This window comes from Balaenoptera borealis (assembly GCF_965194805.1).
Source record: "Balaenoptera borealis genome assembly, chromosome: 8".
NCBI classification, from domain to species: Eukaryota; Metazoa; Chordata; class Mammalia; order Artiodactyla; family Balaenopteridae; genus Balaenoptera; species Balaenoptera borealis.
The window spans coordinates 57,764,441-57,785,807 of NC_138865.1; the positions used below are offsets into that span (position 1 = coordinate 57,764,441).

The following is a 21,367-nucleotide window of genomic DNA, read 5'->3' on the forward strand; positions in this document are numbered from 1 at the left end:
TCTCTTTTCTTATTGAGTTAAACTTATTTCCCATGATAAAAATAAAAAAATAAAAAAAAACAAAAACCTCCCCTAGTTGTAAAGAGGTTTATAAAAGCCACGGATATTTCTTTTTCCAGTTCACTTTTCCCTTGGTTCTCTGGTATCCAGCACCACATTTAGAAAATTGGATTGGGAATTTGTTATTTTTTTAATCTAAGAAAACATTGATCCATGTTAAGATGATTAAGTCACACAATGGTCTATAGCGTATCAGATTTTTTTAAGTTTTTATACACACACACACACACACACACACACACATATATATATATATATATAAACTTCTTTGGCCCAGGCACATAAAGAAATCACCTCTTCATGAAATGTAACTGTTTAAGCTTCATTAAAATTTAAAACATTTAATAGGCTAAACGTCTATTAGTTGCTTTAGTCTGATATTACTGACATTAAATAATGTGTTCTATTAAATTAAAATTTTAACAATTTTCCTCTTTATTATTATTTTATTTTATATTAATCCTTTTTTAAAAATACCAATGATGATTGTAAGTACCTAGAATTACTAGTACTTAATGTCTCCACAACTGAATGTAAAACTACATAAACTGCTCTCTAGGAATTTAACTTCTCCTTCATTATGTCATCATCTGGTCAAAGAGCCAATACAAAATACATTCACTTAAATATAAACCAAAACTTTGTAAGGTGTCTAAACATGAAGAATTGTAGATAAGTCACAGGACTATACTTGTCCATTTAGAAAATTCTTATAAATAGAATAAAAATAGACTCTCTGGACACCCTCAAAGCTTCAAATTCTCCGAAAGCAGAGACCTGGTATTATAAAAAGTATTTACAGAATAGCTAAGAAAAAACTCAATATAAAACTAGTCTAAAACAATTTTATATTTACAACATTAATCAATTAAAAAAAAAGAAAGAAATTGGGGCAAGTAAGTATTTTACAAGAAAAAAAATCAATACTGAGTTATCCAAAAACAAATCCTAAAGTTTAGGCATTAGACACTACCTCAATTGAGTCAGAAGTGACTTATCAAGAATCTTATCAACAAAAATCGCAGTTACCTAGCACTTCTTCATACCTATAAGGCAATTAAAATGTTTTTAGTGATGATCATAGAGTTTTATAGCATCCTAAAGTGACTTCTAAATGATCTTTTTAAATTCTAAGTATATTCAGAACTTTATTCTAATCCTTTTCTAATAGGCCATCCACAAACCACATGATATTAAAAATGATGATGTAAAATATGATGATGCATTCCTGAATTTTCTGGCCTGAAAAAATGTTCAGCACAAATGACAAATAAGCTAAAAATATTACTTGGAATATAATCTCACTTTTAAATTTCTTTCTCTAACCTTATATAAAATTAGACCATGTGTGGTAAGCGTATGAGTAATTTATCTTTGCCAAGTTCATAATCTGGCATTATTACTGAGAGTTCCTATATACTCCACACCCCGTTTTCCCTATTAAAACATCTGACAATCATATAGCACAAAGAACCCATTAAAAATGTATAATGGATCTGAATAGCTATTTCTCCAATGATATACAAATGGCCAATAAGCACATGAAATGATATTCAGCATCATCAGTCATCAGAGAAATGCAAAGCAAAACCACGAGATACCATTATACACCCACTAAAGTGGTTATGATTAGAAAGACTAATAATAACAAGTGTTGGTGAGGATCTGAAGACACTGGAACCCTCATGCATTGCTGCTGGGGATGTAAAATGGTGCCTCCACTGTGCAAAACAGTCTGACAGCCCCTCAAAAAGTTAAACATAGAGATATCATGTCACCTAGGTGGAACTGCCCACTAGGGCAGTGGAATGCCCACTCCTAGGTGGAACTGAAAACATGTCCACACAAAAACTTGTACACAAATGTTCATGGAGGCATTATTCATGATAGCCAAAAAGTGAAAACAGCACAAATGTCTATCAACTGATGAATGGATATACAAAATGTGGTCTATAATACAATGGGAGATTATTTAGTAATAAAGAGGAATGAAGTGCTGATACATGATACAACATGGATGAATCCTAAAAACATCCTGCTATGTGAAAAAAAATCACAAAAGACCACATACTGCATGATTCCACTAATATGAAATGTTCAGAACAGGCAAATATATAGAAGCAGAAGTAAATTAATGTTTTCTTAGGGATGAGAGGAATGGGGAAAGAGGAGAGTGATAGCTAATGGGTGTGGGGTTTCTTACTGAGGTGATGAAAACATGCTCCAATCGACGGTAGTGATAGTTGTACAACTCTGTGAATATACTAAAAAACACTGAATTGTACCCTATAAATGGGTGAACTTGTAGCATGCAAATTATATCTCAATAAAGTTTGGGTTTTTTTTAATATCATCAGTATGAAGAGTTTAACCTCCAGGCATCCACCTCCACCCTAATTAGCCCTACAACTACCCCTCCCTAACCACTACACAAACTCACAAACTGGAGGTTTATTATCTGGAAAATGTCAATCTGAAGCCAAGGTTGGACATAGAGATACATGGGGTGGGCAGAGCAGGGGTAAGGGGGTTGGTGCACAAGACTGAAGCCAGGGGAAATTCTGTATACTGAATAGTATGAAACACAGATTTTTCCTCCATTTCCTTCTTCCGTTTAATAACCACCAAAGAGGAAACTAGCAGGTCACTCTTTGTAGAAACAAAGAGAAAAGTCCTATGGATTGTAACGTTTCACCACTTCCCAATGAAATACTTGGCACATCTCATCACTCTACAGTAAGGTTTCCCTAAGGCCAATACTTACATTCAACTGCCTACTCAACATACCCACATGGATGTCTAATGGGCATGTCAAATTTAACATCTCTAAAACCAAACTCCTCATCTCTCCCGAATTTACTCCACTTGCATTCCTGGCCAGGTTGAGTAAATGACAGTGCCATTCCCCCAAAGGCTCAAGCCAAAATCTTTGGCATTATCTTTTACTTCCTTTCTTTTTCTCTCACAAGCCATGTCCAATAAATCTGCAAATCCTACTGGTTCTATCTTCCAAAACACATACAAATCTGACTACCTCCTCTACCACTACTTTGGTCTAAAGCACCATAATCTCTCATCTAATTACTTTAATAGTTTCCTAAATGGCCTTTTACAATCTGTCTTCCAAAGAGTATACAGAATGATGCTTTTAAAACAAATTAGAGGGGACATGTCACTCCTCTGCTCAAAACCTTTCAATGGCTTTCCATCTCAGAAAGAAAGCCAAAGTTCTTACAGTGAACTCCAAAAGACCTTCAAGACTCTATAACATCTGCCTACCATTCTCTACACCCTACTAGTCTCTCTCTTGCTCAATCCATTTCAATCACAATGGCCTACTTGCTATTCCTCAAACTTTCCAAGCACACTCGCATCTCATGGCCTTTACACTTTCTATTCCTTCTACCTAGAATCTCTTCCTCCAGATAGCCACATGGCTCAATCCCTTTCTTCCTTCAGGTCCCTGTTCAAATGCCACCTTATCTAGTCAGCCTTCCTTGACCACTAACACAAGAAGGTAACCATTCCACCCCACCATTTATTACTCCCCTCCTCTCCTTTATTCCTCTCCATAGGGCTTATCATATTCTATTTCATTTCATGTGTGATTCTCCCTGACAAGAGTGTCAATTTCAAGAGGGAAGAGGCTTTGTTTTGTTCACTGCTATGCCTCAAACACCCAAAAGTGTGCCTGACACTCTCGAGGTTTTCTGAATAAACAAATGAATACAGTAGTCATAATATAGGGTCAGGATGCTGTAAAAATGGTACAGAGAACAAAAGCCCTCAGAAACTAAAAAGAAAACTTAAAATATTCAATTAGAAGATTAGAGAAGTCAAGTAAATCTCCCACAAAGCAACAACAACAAAAATACAAAGAGAAAGACAACAAAAGGTAAGAAAAGCAAAACATCAACCAGTTGGTCTACCAACTGAACAATTAAAAACCCAAGAAAGAGAGAATAAAAAAACCCTGAAGAGGAAATTATGAAGAAATAACACAAGAGAATTACACAAAATAAAGATCATGAGTCTCCTAACTAAAATGGCCACCAAATGCCCTGCACATTGAACACAAAAAAATCTATACTATGAATCATTGTTTATCTTTGATGTTCTGAAATTTTATAGTTAGTGGGAACTCTATAGCAGAAATAGCTTGGTGTCTTCACAAATACAAGGGAAAAAGAAAGCTATAGATGGAGAACCTATAGATTGAGAGACTTAAGAGACATATCAACCAATTATAATGTGTAGACCTACTAGGGATTCTGATTCAAACAAACTGTAATCATACATACATTTTTATGCCATATATGTAGCAATATGAAATTTAAATAATATCTGGATATTTGATTATATTAAGTAATTACTGTTAATTTAAGTTTGATATTGATAATGTGGTTCTAAATAAAAGGTCCCTTATTTTTTAGAAACCACAATGAAATATTTATGGTTAAAATGATATGATGCCTGGGACTTGTTTCAATATAATATGGGAAGAAGGAAAGTGAGTAGGGGTATGAATGATTCAAGATAACCCATAAATGAGTAATTTTTGAAGCTGGTGATGGGTACCATTAGGTTTATTATACTATGCTGTCTACCTTTTTTAATATTTTAAAAAAGTGAAAAAAAAGAAAAGGGAACCCTCATGCACAATTGGTGAGAATGTAAACTGGTACAACCACTATGGAAAATAGTATGGAGATTCCTCAAAAAGTTAAAAATAGAAAAATAAAAAAATAGAACTACCATATGATCCAGCAATCCCGCTTTTTGGTATTTATCCAAAGAAAACAAAAGCACTAGTTAGAAAAGATATATGCACCCCTATGTTCACTGCAGCATTAACAACAGCAAAGCTATGGTAGCAAACTAGGTGCCCACCAACAGATGAATGGATAAAGATGTGAGATATATATAGATAGATAGATAGATATAGATAGATAGATAGATATCTATATATATATATATAAAAAATGCAATATTACTCATTGATAAAAAGAATGAAATCTTGATATCTGCAACAACACGGATGGACCTAGACGGTATTAACCTACGTGAAATAAGTCAGACAGAGAAAGACAAATACTATATGATTTCACTTACATGTGGAATCTAAAAATGCAAAACAAATGAACAAACATGACAAAACAAAAAGTTATAGCTACAGAGAACAAACAGGTGATTGCCAAAGGGTAGGGCATGGGAGGGGAAGAAAGATACAGGTGAAGGAGATTAAGAGGTACAAACTCTCAGCTGCAAAATAAATGAGTCACAGATATGAAATGTATAGTATAGGGAATATAGCCAGTAACTAGGTAATATTTTTTGTGTGGTGACAAATCATAACCAGACTTATGGTGATCATTTTGAAATGTATAGAAATATCAAATCACTATGCTGTGTAATAGGAACTCACATAGTGTTGTAGGTCAATTATACTTCAAAAACAACCTCATAGAAAAAGAGATCAGATTTATGGTTACCAGAGGCAGGGGGGTGAGGGGAGGGGTAACTGGATGAAGGCAGTGAAAGGTACAAACTTCCAATTATAAGATAAATAAGTACTAGGGATGTAATGTACAACATGTTATATATAATTAATACTGCTGTATGTTATATATGAAAGTTGCTAAGAGAGTTATTCCTAAGAGTTCTCATCATAAGAAAAAAATGTTTTTTTCTGTTTCTTTAATTTTTTATCTATATGAGATGATAGATGTTCACCAAACTTATTTTCATAATCACTGCATGATGTATGTAAATCAATAATTATGCTCTACACCTTAAGCTTATACAGCACTGTATGTCGATTATATCTCACTAACTAGAAGAAAAAAAGTCTTAAAAAAAATAAAGAAACAGGAAAACTTTCAGAGAGGAAGAGTGAGAAAAGGGTCACCACAAGGGAACACAAACAAGAATAACATCAGGCCTCTCAACAGCGACAGAAGAGACTGGGAACGAGGGAGGCAAGGCCTTTAAATTCTGAAAGAAAGAATTCCATCCTAAAAATCTATATTCAGCCAAATTCTATCTACTATTGATAAAAAAAATCATGTTCAGGTATGCAAGATCAAATAAAACTTAGCTCCCATACACCCATTTTTTAGAAGCTACTAGTCTATGTACTCCAACGAAGTGAAGAAGGCAAGAGACCTAAGAAACTGAAGATCCAACAGAGGATAATGAAAAAGTCCCCGGGTGACAGCTATGCCATGTGCCTAGAAAGCAATGAGGAGATGGAACAGGAGAGAGTCCCAGAAGAACATGATAATTTTCTGAGAACAGACTCTATAAAGCACCCAAACAGAATTCCTTCAAGGTTTTAAAAATTTACACACCCACCATCAAGGTACAAGAATTTTTAACACCACCCTCACCAGTGCTGGGTACTACCATTTTCTTTAATCGTATTATTTTGTGTGTTACTGTCTTTCTTACATTATGGTGAGGTGGAGCATTTTTCCTATGTTTTTTATCCATCTGAAATTATTCTTTCATATCTTCTTTGATTTACTTGGTAGATTTTTTCATAAAGACCTTCTCCTTCCTCTTATCAAATAGTAGGGGATTTAGAGAGACAGAAATATATTTACCCTTTGCTGTAAATATTTTTCTCATTTGGTTGTCCTTTTATTCAAAGTGGGGATTTTACCTACATATGACTTTAATCTTTCCTAGTCAAAGCTATAAATCCATTCCTAAATATTTTGTTCCTTGGTTTTTATGATTAGTAGTAAGTCATAATGACTCAGAGAGCAGAAAAAATTAAACTACATTTTCTTCTTATTTTATCATTGTTTTTAATATTTCACTCTTTTTAATCCAACTGGAATTTATTTTAGAATATAAGATAGGAATCTAATTTTATTTTGTCCCAAATAGTTAACCAATCATTTCAACATGATTCACTGAATAATTGTTCCTATCCTTACTGATTTAAAATGATATACTCTACAAGTCTACTACTGACCTTTCAATTCTGACATTGAAAGTCTGGTCTTAGAGGTATTGTACTTTTTGGCCACTCAACAATCTTTCCCCTTCTTTTTGTACCACACCCTAATTTCTATATAAGAATTTCTTTGGGGGGCTTTAATTTTAGCAGAATTAGAGGGATTTACTTGGGGCAAATTACCTCTTTCAATCAAATGTTCTCTTCCAGATTAGAATCCTGAATAAAGTTACAAAAAGAATAAAAACGATTGGTACCAATTCACCTCAGCTTCTTCCATCATTTCTGCTACCAAGAACTCTGGAGATGCTCTGGGACTCATATGATTTATAAGCTGATCCCCCAACATTCGTTGTGATTCTGTGGATATGATTCCCATATTCTTCCACTGAATTCCCTATTTATGTCAACCAAAGTCAGTTTCTGTTGCATACAACCAAAAAAACACAATTGATATATTACTGAAGTTTTATCATCTGTACTAACTTCTGGTATAATAAGTCCCCACTCATTACTCTTACCAAAATGTTTTATAGATCCTCATGTGGATGAACTTTAGAATCTGTCTTCCCAAGATAATTCCACTCAATTTTTGATTGGAACTGCTTTAACCCATAATATAATCTAGGGAGGATTCATAACTTTACACTTTTAAGGGTTCCCAAAATGTCTCACCATTTTCTTTTAAGACTCTCAGTTAAATTTCATAATTTTTAATGTATTTGTTGTTAACTGTATTCCTGTTTTTGTCACTATGGTGACAAAAACTTTTTTAGTATCTTATTCTCTGACTATTACTGGTATATTAGAGTGTAAACATAATTGCTATATATTATTTTCTTCTTGACCTCCTTATTGAATGTTCTTACTAGTGTCAATAATTTCAAAGATGATTTTCTTGACCATTTAGGGTTATTAGCATATCATCTGAAAATAATCAGAATCATACCCCCTTCTTTCCAAAAATTATAATTTTTTATCACTGTTCTTGCTTTTATATATTTCTTTGGTTAAAATTCTCAGCACAGTGTTAACTGACAGAAGTGAGTTTAATGAGAGTACCTCCAGCATTTTATCATTAAATACTCTTTATAAATGTTTATTTACCTTATAAGAATTATAAATTATGTTTAAGACAAACTTCTTTATCTATTGAAATACTTAATTTCCCACAAAGCAAAAGAAAATTATTTTTAAAAATTAACAAATAAATTAGCTATCTCTCAAGATTAAAGTGGTTATCAGTATCATTTACTCACAAAAATCATATTTTTTCATTTGTAAATTAATGCTCCTTTCCCATCTAAAGTCTAACCTGGGGACCTCCCTCGTGGCACAGTGGTTAAGAATCTGCCTGCCAATGTAGGGGACACAGGTTCAAGCCCTGGTCCAGGAAGATCCCACTTGCTGCAGAGCAACTAAGCCCATGCACCACAACGACTGAGCCTGCACTCTAGAGCTCGTGAGCCACAACTACTGAGCCCGCGTGTCACAACTACTGAAGCTCACGTGCCCAGAGCCTGTACTCCACAAGAGAAGCCACCACAATGAGAAGCCCATGCAACGCAACAAAGAGTAGCCCCCACTCGCCACAACTAGAGAAAGCCCGCGTGCAGCAAAGAAGACCCAACATAGCCAAAAATAAGTAATATAAATAAAAATAAATTTATAAAAAAATAAAAAATAAAAATAAATAAAGTCTAACCTGAAAAGCACTCCACAAAACTATGCAGCTAGTACACAGCATTCAAACTACAAAATTAGAATTTAATATCTTTTCTTGTGTTGCTTCCTCAAACTTGTAATATAAACAATTACCTTCAAACTTTCCAAATATTCCAGGACAATTAATTATTAAAAATGAATAGTTTTTTTTAATTAGGAGCAAAATATAATTTACTCAAATACAAAAGTTTTCAAGGAAGCCAATATTCAATATATATAAATGTCAAAAAATTATATTTTATTACAGAGTAAAACTTTGTCCTTAAATTACTAACTAGCCATCATATATGTGCTATAAAAGAATGAGAAAATATACCTCAAACTCTTTTCTAAGACGTTCCTCTCGTTGACTGCTAAATTCGAATTCACTTGTCTGTCGACGTAAAAGGTCAGAGCACTCCATGTGTTCGGCTTCTAATTTTTCTACTTTCTCGTGCATATTTTGTAAAGCATTATCTTGCTCCTAGAAAATAGTTCATTTTTGCATCAATAAAGTTTATAAGCCAACAAAGACTAAAATTTATTCTATAAAATACAGTGAGCAACTAAACCTGTACTTCAACCATAATAATAGGTTAATTTATATAAGCTAGAGAGGCCAAGATATTCTCTAGTGATGTTTCAGAATATACATGTGTTTAAAAAGTGCTACTGGAGTTTTACAACTTAAAAAATCTGAATAAGGGAAGGACCTTCAAGATGGCGGAGGAGTAAGACATGAAGACCACCTTCCTCCCCACAAATACATCAAAAATACATCTAGGGCTTCCCTGGTGGCACAGTGGTTGGGAATCCGCCTGCCAATGCAGGGGACACGGGTTTGAGCTCGGGTCCAGGAAGATCCCACATGCCGCGAAGCAACTAAGCCCGTGCGCCACAACTACTGAGACTCCGCTCTAGAGCTCACGTGCCACAACTACTTAGCCTGCATGCCACAACTACTGAAACCCATGCGGATAGAGCCCATGCTCTGCAACAAGAGAAGCCACCACAATAAGAAGCCCGCGCAAAGCAACGAGGAGTGGCCCCCGCTTACCGCAACTAGAGAAAGCCCACACGTAGCAATGAAGACCCAATGCAGCCAGAAATAAATAAATTAAATAAATAAATTTTTTAAAAAAATCTACATGTGGAACAACTCCTACAGAACACCTACTGAATGCTGGCAGAAGACCTCAGACTTCCCAAAAGGCAAGAAAATCCCCACGTACCTGGGTAGGGCAAAAGAAAAAAGAAAATACAGAGACAAAAGAATAGGGACAGGACCTGCACTGCTGGGAGGGAGCTGTGAAGGAGGAAAAGTTTCCACACACTAGGAAGCCCCTTCACTGGCGGAGACGGCGGGGTGTGGGGGGAACTTCGGAGCCACGGAGGAGAGTGCAGCAACAGGAGTGCAGAGGGCAAAGCAGAGAGATTCCCTCACAGAGGATCAGTGCCAACCAGCACTCACCAGCCTGAGAGGCTTATCGGCTCACCCGCCGGGGCAGGTGGGGGCTGGGAGCTGAGGCTTGGGCTTTGGAGATCAGATCCCAGGGAGAGGACTGGGGTTGGCTGCATGAAGACAGCCTGAGGGGGCTAGTGCACCACAGCTAGCCAGGAGGGAGTCTGGGAAAAAGTCTGGACCTGCCGAAGAGGCAAGAGACCCTTGTTTCAGGGTGCGCAAGGAGAGGGGATTCCTCCCCATCTGCCCACAGGAGGCAGAGCACCACCTAAACAAGCTCCAGAGACAGGTGTGAGCCATGGCTATCAGCTCGGACCCCAGAGACGGGCATGAAACGCTAACGCAGCCATGAAGAATGCTGTGTGCAAGCACAGGTCACTATCCACACACACACAATCCACCCATGGAGCCTATGCAGACCGCCACTGCCACGGTCCCATGATCCAGGGACAACTTCCCCAGGAGAACACACAGCACACCTCAGGCTGTTGCAATGTCACGCTGGCTTCTGCCACCACAGGCTCGCCCCACATTCCAATTCTGACTACTGTCCCCTCCCTCCCCCCGGACTGAGTGAGCCAGAGCCCCCTAATCAGCCGCTGCTTAAACCCTCTCCTGTCTGGGTGGGAAAAAGATGACTGACAGCGACCTACATGCAGAGGTGGGGCCAAAACCAAAGCAGAACCCCAGGAGCTTGTGCGGACAAAGAAGAGAAAGGGAACTTTCTCCATGCAGCCTCAGGAGCAGCAGATTAAATCTCCAGAATCAACTTGATGTACCCTGCATCTGTGGAATACCTGAATAGACGAATCATCCCAAAATTGAGGCAGCAGACTTTGGGAGCAACTGTAGACTTGGGGTTTGCTGTCTGCGACTGATTTGTTTCTGATTTTCATGTTTATCTTAGTTTAGTTTTTAGTACTTGTTATCATTGGTGGATTTGTTTATTGGTTGGGTTGCTCTCTTCTTTTTTTATTATTATTTTTTTTATGTTAATAAATTTTTTTCTTTCTTTTTTTCTCCCTTTTCTTCTGAGCCGTGTAGCTGACAGGGTCATGGTGCTCCAGCCTGGTGTCAGGCCTAACCTCCAAGGTGGGAGAGCTGAGTTCAGGACATTGGACCACCACAGACCTCCCAGCCCCACGTAATATAAATTGGTGACAGCTCTCCCAGAGATCTCAGTCTCAAGGCTAAGACACAGCTCCACCCAACGGCAAGCAAGCTCCAGCGCTGAACGCCCCATGCCAAACAACTAACAAGACAGGAAGACAACCCCACCCATTAGCAGAGAGGCGACCTAAAATCATAATAAGGTCACAGACACCCCAAAACACACCACCAGATGCGGCCCTGCCCACCAGAAAGAAAAGAAGCAGCCACACCCACCAGAACACAGGCACCAGTCCTCTCCCCCAGGAAGCCTACACAAGCAACTCAACCAACCTCACCCACTGGGGACAGACACCAAAAACAAGGGAACTACAAACCTTCAGCCTGCAAAAAGGAGACCCCAAACACAGCAAGTAAACAAAATGAGAAAACAGAGAAATATGCAGCAGATGAAGGAGCAAGGTAAAAAAACAACAGACCAAACAAATGAAGAGGAAATAGGCAGTCTACCTGAAAAAGAATTCAGAGTAATGATAGTACAGATGATACAAAATCTTGGAAATAGATTGGAGAAAATAGAAGAAACGTTTAACAAGGATCTAGAAGAACTAAAGAGCAAACAAACAAAGATGAATAACCCAATAAATGAAATTAAAAATTCTCTAGAAGGAAGCAGTAGCAGGATAACTGAGGCAGAAGAACGGATAAGTGACCTGGAAGATAAAATAGTGGAAATAACTGCTGCAGAGCAGAATAAAGAAAAAAATGAAAAGAATTGAGGACAGTTTCAGAGAGCTCTGGGACAACATTAAATGTACCAACATTCAAATTATAGGGGTCCCAGAGGAAGAAGAGAAAAAGAAAGGGGCTGAGAAAATACTTGAAGAGATGATACTTGAAAACTTCCCTTACATGGGAAAGGAAATAGTCAATCAAGTCCAGGAAGCGCAAAGAGTCCCATACAAGATAAATCAAAGGAGAAACACAACAAGACACATATTAATCAAACTATCAAAAATTAAATACATAGAAAAAATATTAAAAGCAGCAAGGGAAAAGCAATGAATAACACACAAGGGTATCCCCAAAAGGTTAACAGCTGATCTTTCAGCAGAAACTCTGCAAGTCAGAAGGGAGGGGCAGGACATATTTAAAGTGATAAAGGAGAAAAACCTACAACCAAGATTACTCTACCCAGCAAGGATCTCATTCAGATTTGATGGAGAAAGTAAAACCTTTACAGACAAGCAAAAGCTAAGAGAATTCAGCACCACCAAACCAGCTTCACAACAAACGCAAAAGGAACTTCTCTAGGCAGGAAACACAAGAGAAGGAAAAGACCTACAAAAACAAACCCAAAACAATTAAGAAAATGGTAATAGGAACATACATATCAATAATTACCTTAAATGTAAATGGATTAACTGCTCCAACCAAAAGACACAGACTGGCTGAAGGGATACAAAAACAAGACTTGTATATATGCTCTCTACAAGAGACCCACTTCAGACCTAGGGACACATACAGACTGAAAGTGAGGGGATGGAAAAAGATATTCCATGCAAATGGAAATCAAAAGAAAGCTGGAGTAGCAATTCTCGTATAAGACAAAATAGACTTTAAAATAAAGACTATTACAAGAGACAAAGAAGGACACTATATAATGATCAAGGAATCAATCTGAGAAAAAGATATAACAATTGTAAACATTTATGCACCCAACACAGGAGCACCTCAATACATAAGGCAAATGCTAACAGCCATAAAAGGGGAAATCGACAGTAACACAATAATAGTAGGGGACTTTAACACCCCACTTTCACCAATGGACAGATCATCCAAAATGAAAATAAATAAGGAAACACAAGCTTTAAATGACACATTACACAAGATGGACTTAACTGATACTTATAGAACATTCCATCCAAAACAACAGACTACACTTTCTTCTAAAGTGCTCATGGAACATTCTCCAGGATAGACCATAACCTGGGTGACAAATCAAGCCTTGGTAAATTTGAGAAAACTGAAATCGTATCAAGTATCTTTTCTGACCACAACGCTATGAGACTAGATATCAATTACGGGGAAAAAAACTGTAAAAAATACAAACACATGGAGGCTAAACAATATGCTCCTAAAAAACCAAGAGATCACTGAATAAATCAAAGAGAAAATCAAAAACTATCTAGACACAAATGACAATGAAAACATGATGACCGAAAGCCTACGGGATGCAGCAAAAGCAGTTTTAAGAGGGAAGTTTATAGCAATACAATCCTACCTCAAGAAACAGGAAAAACCTCACATAAACAACCTAACCTTACACCTAAAGATATTAGAGAAAGAAGAAAAAAAAAACCCAAAGTTAGCAGAAGGAAAGAAATCATAAAGATCAGAAATAAATGAAAAAGAAATGAAGGAAACAATAGCAAAGATCAATAAAACTAAAAGCTGGTTCGTTGAGAAGATAAAGAAAACTGATAAGCCATTAGCCAGACTTATCAAGAAAAAAAGGGAGAACACTCAAATGAACAGAATTAGAAATGAAGAAGGAGAAGTAACAACTGACACTGCAGAAATACAAAGGATAATGAGAGATTACTACAAGCAACTCTATGCCAATAAAATGGACAACCTGGAAGAAATGCACAAATTCTTAGAAAGGCACAACCTTCCGAGATTGAACCAGGAAGAAATAGAAAATATAAACAGACCAATCACAAGCACTGAAATTGAAACTGTGATTAAAAATCTTCCAACAAACAAAAGCCCAGGACCAGATGGCTTCACAGGCGAATTCTGTCAAATATTTAGAGAAGAGCTAACACCCATCCTTCTCAGACTCTTCCGAAATATAGCAGAGGGAGGAGCACTCCTAAATTCATTCTACGAAGCCACCATCACCCTGATACCAAAACCAGACAAAGATGTCATGAAAAAAGAAAACTACAGGCCAGTATCACTGATGAACATAGACACAAAAATCCTGAGCAAAATACCAGCAAACAGAATCCAACAGCACATTAAAAGGATCATACACCATGATCAAGTGGGGTTTATCCCAGGAATGCAAGGATTCTTCAATATATGCAAATCATTCAATGTGATACACCATATTAACAAACTGAAGGAGAAAAAACATATGATCATCTCAATAGATGCAGAAAAAGCTTTTGACAAAATTCAACACCTATTTATGATAAAAAAACTCTCCAGAAAGTAGGCATAGAGGAAACCTATCTCAACATAAAAAAGTCCATATATGACAAACCCACAGCCAACGTCGTTCTCAATGGTGAAAAACTGAAACCATTTCCTCTAAGATCAGGAACAAGACAAGGTGGCCCACTCTCACCACTATTATTCAACATAGTTTTGGAAGTTTTAGCCACAGCAATCAGAGAAGAAAAAGAAATAAAAGGAAGCCAAATCGGTAAAGAAGAAGTAAAACCGTCACTGTTTGCAGATGGCATGATACTATACATACAGAATCCTAAGGGTGCTACCAGAAAACTACTAGAGTTAACCAATAAATTTGGTAGAGTAGCAGGATACAGAATTAATGCACAGAAATCTCTTGCATTCCTATACACTAATGATGAAAAATCTGAAAGAGAAATTAAGGAAACACTCCCATTTACCACTGCAATAAAAAGAATAAAAGACCTAGGAATAAACCTACCTAAGGAGACAAAACACCTATAAGCAGAAAACTATAAGACACTGATGAAAGAAATTAAACATGATACAAACAGATGGAGAGATATACCATGTTCTTGGATTGGAAGAATCAACATTGTGAAAATGACTATACTACCCAAAGCAATCTACAGATTCAGTGCAATCCGTACCAAACTACCAATGGCATTTTTCACAGAACTAGAACAAAAAATTTCACAATTTGTATGGAAACACAAAAGACCCCGAATAGCCAAAGCAGTCCTGAGAAGGAAAAACGGAACTGGAGGAATCAGGCTCCCTGACTTCAGGCTATACTACAAAGCTACAGTAATCAAGAGAGTATGGTACTGGCACAGAAACAGAAATATAGACCAATGGAACAGGATAGAATGCCCAGAGATAAACCCATGCACATATAGTCACCTTAACTTTGATAAAGGAGGCAAAAGTATATGATGGAGAAAAGACAGCCTCTTCAATAAGCGGTGCTGGGAAAACTGTAGAGCTACATGTGAAAGAATGAAATTAGAACACTCCCTAACACCATACACAAAAATAAACTCAAAATGGATTAAAGACCTAAATGTAAGGCCAGACACTATAAAACTCTTGGAGGAAAACATAGGCAGAACACTCCATGACATAAATCACAGCAAGATCCTTTTTGACCCACCTCCTAGAGAAATGGAAAAAAATACAAAAAGAAACAAATGGGACCTAATGAAACTTAAAAACTTTTGCAAAGCAAAGGAAACCATTAAAAAGACGAAAAACCCTCAGAATGGGAGAAAATATTTGCAAACGAAGCAACTGACAAAGGATTAATCTCCAAAATATACAAGCAGCTCATGCAGGTCAATATCATAAAAAAAACCAAACAACCCAATCTAAAAATGGGCAGAAGACCTAAATAGACATTTCTCCAAACAAGATATACAGGTTGCCAACAAACACATGAAAGGATGCTCAACATCATTAATCATTAGAGAAATGCAAATTAAAACTACAATGAGGTATCACCTCACACCGGTCAGAAGAGCCAGCATCAAAAAATCTACAAACAATAAATGCTGGAGAGGGTGTGGAGAAAAAGGAACCCTCTTGCACTGCTGGTGGGAATGTAAATTGATACAGCCACTAAGGAGAACAGTATGGAGGTTCCTTAAAAAACTAAAAATAGAACTACCATATGACCCAGCAATCCCACTACTGGGCATATACCCTGAGAAGACCATAATTCAAAAAGAGTCATGCACCTCAGTGTTCACTGTAGCTCTATTTACAGTAGCCAGGACATGGAAGTAACCTAAGTGTCCATCGACAGATGAATGGATAAAGAAGATGTGGCACATATATACAATGGAATATTACTCAGCCATAAAAAGAAATGAAATTGAGTTATTTGTAGTGAGGTGGATGGACCTAGAGTCCGTCAAACAGAGTGAAGTATGTCAGAAAGAGAAAAACAAATACTGTATGCTGACACATATATATGGAATCTAAAAAAAAAAAAAAATGGTTCTGATAAACCTAGGGGCAGGACAGAAATAATGATGCAGAAGTACAGAATGGACTTGAGGACACGGGGAGGGGGATGGGTAAGCTGGGACGAAGTGAGAGAGTGGCATGGACATATATACACTACCAAATGTAAAAGAGCTAGTGGGAAGCAGCTGCATAGCACAGGGAGATCAGCTAGGTGCTTTATGACCCCCTAGAAGGGTGGGATAGGGAGGGTGGGAGGGAGACGCTAGAGGGAGGGGATATGCGGATATATGTATACATATAGCTGATTCACTTTGTTATACAGCAGAAACTAACACAACATTGTAAAGCAATTATACTCCAATAAAGGTGTTAAAAAAAATCTGATTAATACATATTACAATTGAAAATGTAGATAGCTTACTATAATTTTACTCTAGTTCAATTGACCTCTGAGGGTATTTACATAATGTTATAGTTCAACTGACATATATTAGGTTTTCCCTTCTCATTAAAATTTGATTAAAATGTTTAGTAATACAAATGTGTATTGCTCCTTTGTGTGATAAGGAATGATTAGCTTGAATGCCTAATAATGACCCTTGAGAGATTTTTATGTGAGCTCATGGTACTTTAACTATGCTTAGAGCTTTTTAAGTTGCAGCCACTAGATGGCTGTATTTCATTTTCTCTTCACTGTTCAAGTTTTTAAATCTTTGCTGTACTACTGAAAGAAAAATAACATCAGGTAGTTCTACTTAAATCTCTCGATCTTCTTTTCCAACTAAACTCAGAAATCAGAGTTGAATTTTATGGAAGTTCAAATATAAAGTTAACACACATATCAAAGATATTTTCCACAGTAACTAATCTAGATTCATCTTTCCTACTTAAGGTCTTTGACAAAGCCATTTCTCCCACCTTCCCCTCACCAGCATAATCTTATTCAGGAACATACAAACATATATTTATACATGCATCCAAGTACTCCTAGCCACTCAAAAGGCGTCATCAGAACCTGAGTGAGAATGTTGCAAGCACCAAATCTAATTCTCTATAAAAGATTCTAGTCTGGAAAGTAACCGGCAGTATAGTCCACAGTCAAAGGATGAAGAACAAAATTTACTTTAATTCCTTCTCTCCACATCTCCTCATTTATAATTACTACTCTATAGCCAAGTACACATGAACTCTTAAGAATTATTTTCTGCAGGTAGTGGAAACTCCTTAATAGAAGTCCATCAACTTACATGTTTTCAATCTTTAAACTATCATAGATAAGAACAAAGCTAGGTAGCATAGCACGAGTGTGCCAACATTGCCTACAACCAACAGACAGCACTCACCATTTTTATCATAACACTCAGAAGCAAATGGTATGATGAACAGCCTTATGTAATCTGATTACATCATAAGAGTACCTTCATATATGAAAGCACGTTTAAGACCATTAAGCACTACACAAGTATAAGATACCACTATTATTCTATATAATAGGACCTCCTCCTTCAAGCAATCAATAGTATTAATTCAAATCCACTGTTAAAATACATGCCTTCTTGATTTACAAATACATAATCTCCATCTTTCAACCATTCACTTAGAATACTGTGTACACATTAAAATGCATAAATAGCAATTTACAAGGCCAATCACAAAGTAACACAAATAATTTGAAATAAAAACAAAGTCTATAACCAAAAATACTTATCTCCTAGTTGATGGCAATTATTTCAAACAATATTTATTAAATCAAGTAAAAGAAATTATTCAGGAAGTCTCACAAGATTTATTTATAAGAAAAGATGACTTGTGATTCCCATTCTATTGATAAATAGTATAGAAAGAAAACAATCATTCCAAATACTACACTAATGTATGCCCATCGTTCCAGGTGAGTTTGAATTTAATCCTATAAAAAAAAACTGGAAAATGAATGGCCGATCAGTTACGGCTTTTACTTTATGATACTTGACTTATATTAAATATTACTTAACAAACAGCTTTCAAATAAAAGCCTTTCAAGATGTAGATGAAAATCTGACCTAAAAATCACAGTTTTAATGCAGAGGTCAAGTAGTCACTAATATTATGTGATAATTACTATACATTATTAGATATGGATATAAACACACCTTCATAGTTTTTACTAAAAAAACTGTTTTCCTCAGTGTAGTGTAGTTTTTAGGAATTCTATTCACATACCCAAGAAACTTATATTACATAATAAAGTTAACAGATTATATTAATTAAAATTACCTTGATTGGTTTTCTAATGTTAGACTTACTTGGCATTTCTTGTATAAAGGCTTTTTATATTATATCTTTTTTCCATTTTGCTACACTCAGTTGGCTAAAAATTTGTATAATATTTTTGCACCTATAATCATGAGTGAGATTGGCTATTATTATCTTTCCTTGTATCCTTGTCAGTTAAGTATCAAGATTATTAGTTTGGTATGTTATCAAGTTTTCTTTTCATTCTCTGGCAGAGTTTATGTAAGACTGAAATTATTTGCTCCTTGAATGTTTCTTTCTATTCATTGGTGAAGCAGTATGAGCCTGGAATTTTGACAATGACTCAATCAAGTTTTCTACTTCCTACATCTTCTTAAGTTATTGGGGGAAGGTAGAAGGATTTTATCTGTCTCTTTCAAATATCCATCAGATAACCCTACAGCGAAGATCATGGATGAAAGAGCTAACCCAACACTCAAAAACTTCTAATAAGTTTTTCAGCCCCTCACTCTTAAACATAAGAAAACATGGTACTTGAAAAAATTCCCCAACATGAAAGATGGAATCTAAATCAATGGGGAGGGCAAAAACATTCCCTGAGAGGAGTATATACAAAGAGAAGAAAACTTCAGAATATCTTCAGAGGACATAAGTAAGTTCCAGAAAGGCAGAGTAAGGACCACCAATAATTCTTTCCTCCATTAAAGTAAAAAGAACACTGGCAAAAAATGTCAAAATCAAATTTTTCATAACTGAAAATTAACCAAAGGCTTGCAATAATCTAAGAAGCATTTATTCAAGAAAATCAGCTGAATCTCAGTAAGAATAGCAAGCTTTGTAGCATTTAAACTCGCCCTAATTCCACACATCCTTCCCCCCAACTCCTGGTGGCCTTGAAAATCAACTACCTCAATACAACAGCCAAGACATGGAAATAACCCTAATGTCCATCAATGGATAAATAGATAAATAAAATATGGTATAAAAGTATACAGATGCGGGCTTCCCTGGTGGCGCAGTGGTTGAGAGTCAGCCTGCCAATGCAGGGGACACAGGTTCGAGCCCTGGTCTGGGAGGATCCCACATGCCGCGGAGCAGCTAGGCCCGTGAGCCACAATTACTGAGCCTGCGCGTCTGGAGCCTGTGGTACACAACGGGAGAGGCCACGATAGTGACAGGCCCGCGCACCACGATCAAGAGTGGCCCCCACTTGCCGCAACTGGAGAAAGCCCTCGCACAGAAACAAAGACCCAACACAGCCAAAAAAATTTTTTAAATAAATAAGCAAATATGGTTAAGAAAAAAATATATTTTTAAAAAAAAGACATTAATTAAAAAAAAAAAGTATACAGATGCGTATGTGTATATATTATATACACAGTTAACCCCTGAACAACATGGGTATGTGTTTGAACTGCATGGGTCCATTTATACGTAGATTTTTTTTCAATAAATACATTGGATAATTTTTTGGAGATTTGTGACAAGTTGAAAAAACTCGCAGACAAACTGCATAGCCTAGAAATATCAAAAATATAAGAAAAAGGTATGTCAAGAATGCATAAAACATGTAGATTCTAATCTATTTTATCATTTACTACCATAAAAAATATATAAGTCTATTATAAAACGTTAAAATTTATCAAAACTTATGCACACAAACACAGACTACATGGCCTCATTCACAGCCGAAAGAAATGTAAACAAACATAAAGATGCAGTATTAAATCATAACTGCATAAAATTACCTGTAGTCCATAGTGTACTACTGTAATAATTTTGTAGCCACCTCCTATGGCATTGCTCAAGTGTTGCAAGTATCTGCTTAAAATGCACATGCTCCTCATCTCCACATGAGCAGTTCATCTCTCCAGAAAACTTCATATCACAGCAAAAAGTGATCTCTCTCTCTCAGTTCTCACGTTTTCATTGTGTTTAGTGCAATACCGTTAACCTTGAATAACAACATGGGACCCCTATGAAGTACCACCAGTGATGCTGGAAGTGGCCCCAAGAAGCAAAGAAAAATCATGACATTACAAGAAAAAGCTGAATTACTTGATAGGCACCATAGATTCAGGTCTGCGGCTGTGACTGCCTGCCATTTCAAGATAAATGAATCCAGTGTTAAGGACCATTATAAAAAAAAGAAAAGGAAATTAGTGAGGCCATGGCTGCAGCTACAATAGCAGGTGAGAAAACTTTGCACTTTTGCAATATACCTTTTTTATTTTATATTGAAAAGGCAGCTTTTATGTGGGTGCAGCATTGCTCTGAGAAAGGCGTACCTATAGACTCTAATACTACGATTCGAGAAAAAGCGAAGTCACTATATGACAACTTAAAGCAAAAGGATGGTGAAGGATCTAAAGCTGGAGAATTTAATGCCAGCAAAGAATGGTTTGATAATTTTAAAGAGGTTTGGCTTTAAAGATGCCAAGATAACAGAAGAGGCAACTTCTGACAACCAAGAGGCAGCAGACAAGTTCCCAGATGCCTTGAAGAAAATCACTGAGGGCTAAAATATGGCACAAATGAAGCTATCTACAAAACAGAAACAGACTCACCAACATAGAGAACAGACTTGTAGTTACCAAGGGGAAGCGGGGGAGGGAGAGGAATGGACTGCAGTTTGGGGTTAGTAGATGCAAACTATTACA

At 36.5% G+C, this 21,367-nt stretch overlaps 1 protein-coding gene across 22 annotated transcripts in view; it reads right to left on the reverse strand.

Annotated features, from left to right (window-relative positions):
* Window positions 1-21,367, reverse strand: part of CCDC171 (coiled-coil domain containing 171) — a 379,181-nt gene that overhangs the window by 290,034 nt on the left and 67,780 nt on the right. For all 22 annotated transcript variants that reach the window (XR_014247354.1, XM_082401590.1, XM_082401606.1 and 19 more), the window contains one exon: window positions 9,066-9,212. Coding sequence is in view for 21 of the 22 variants with exons in the window: in XM_082401590.1 (XP_082257716.1) it covers window positions 9,066-9,212 (147 nt within the window). In the remaining variant the exon portion in view is untranslated. The remainder of the gene's footprint in view (window positions 1-9,065; window positions 9,213-21,367) is intronic.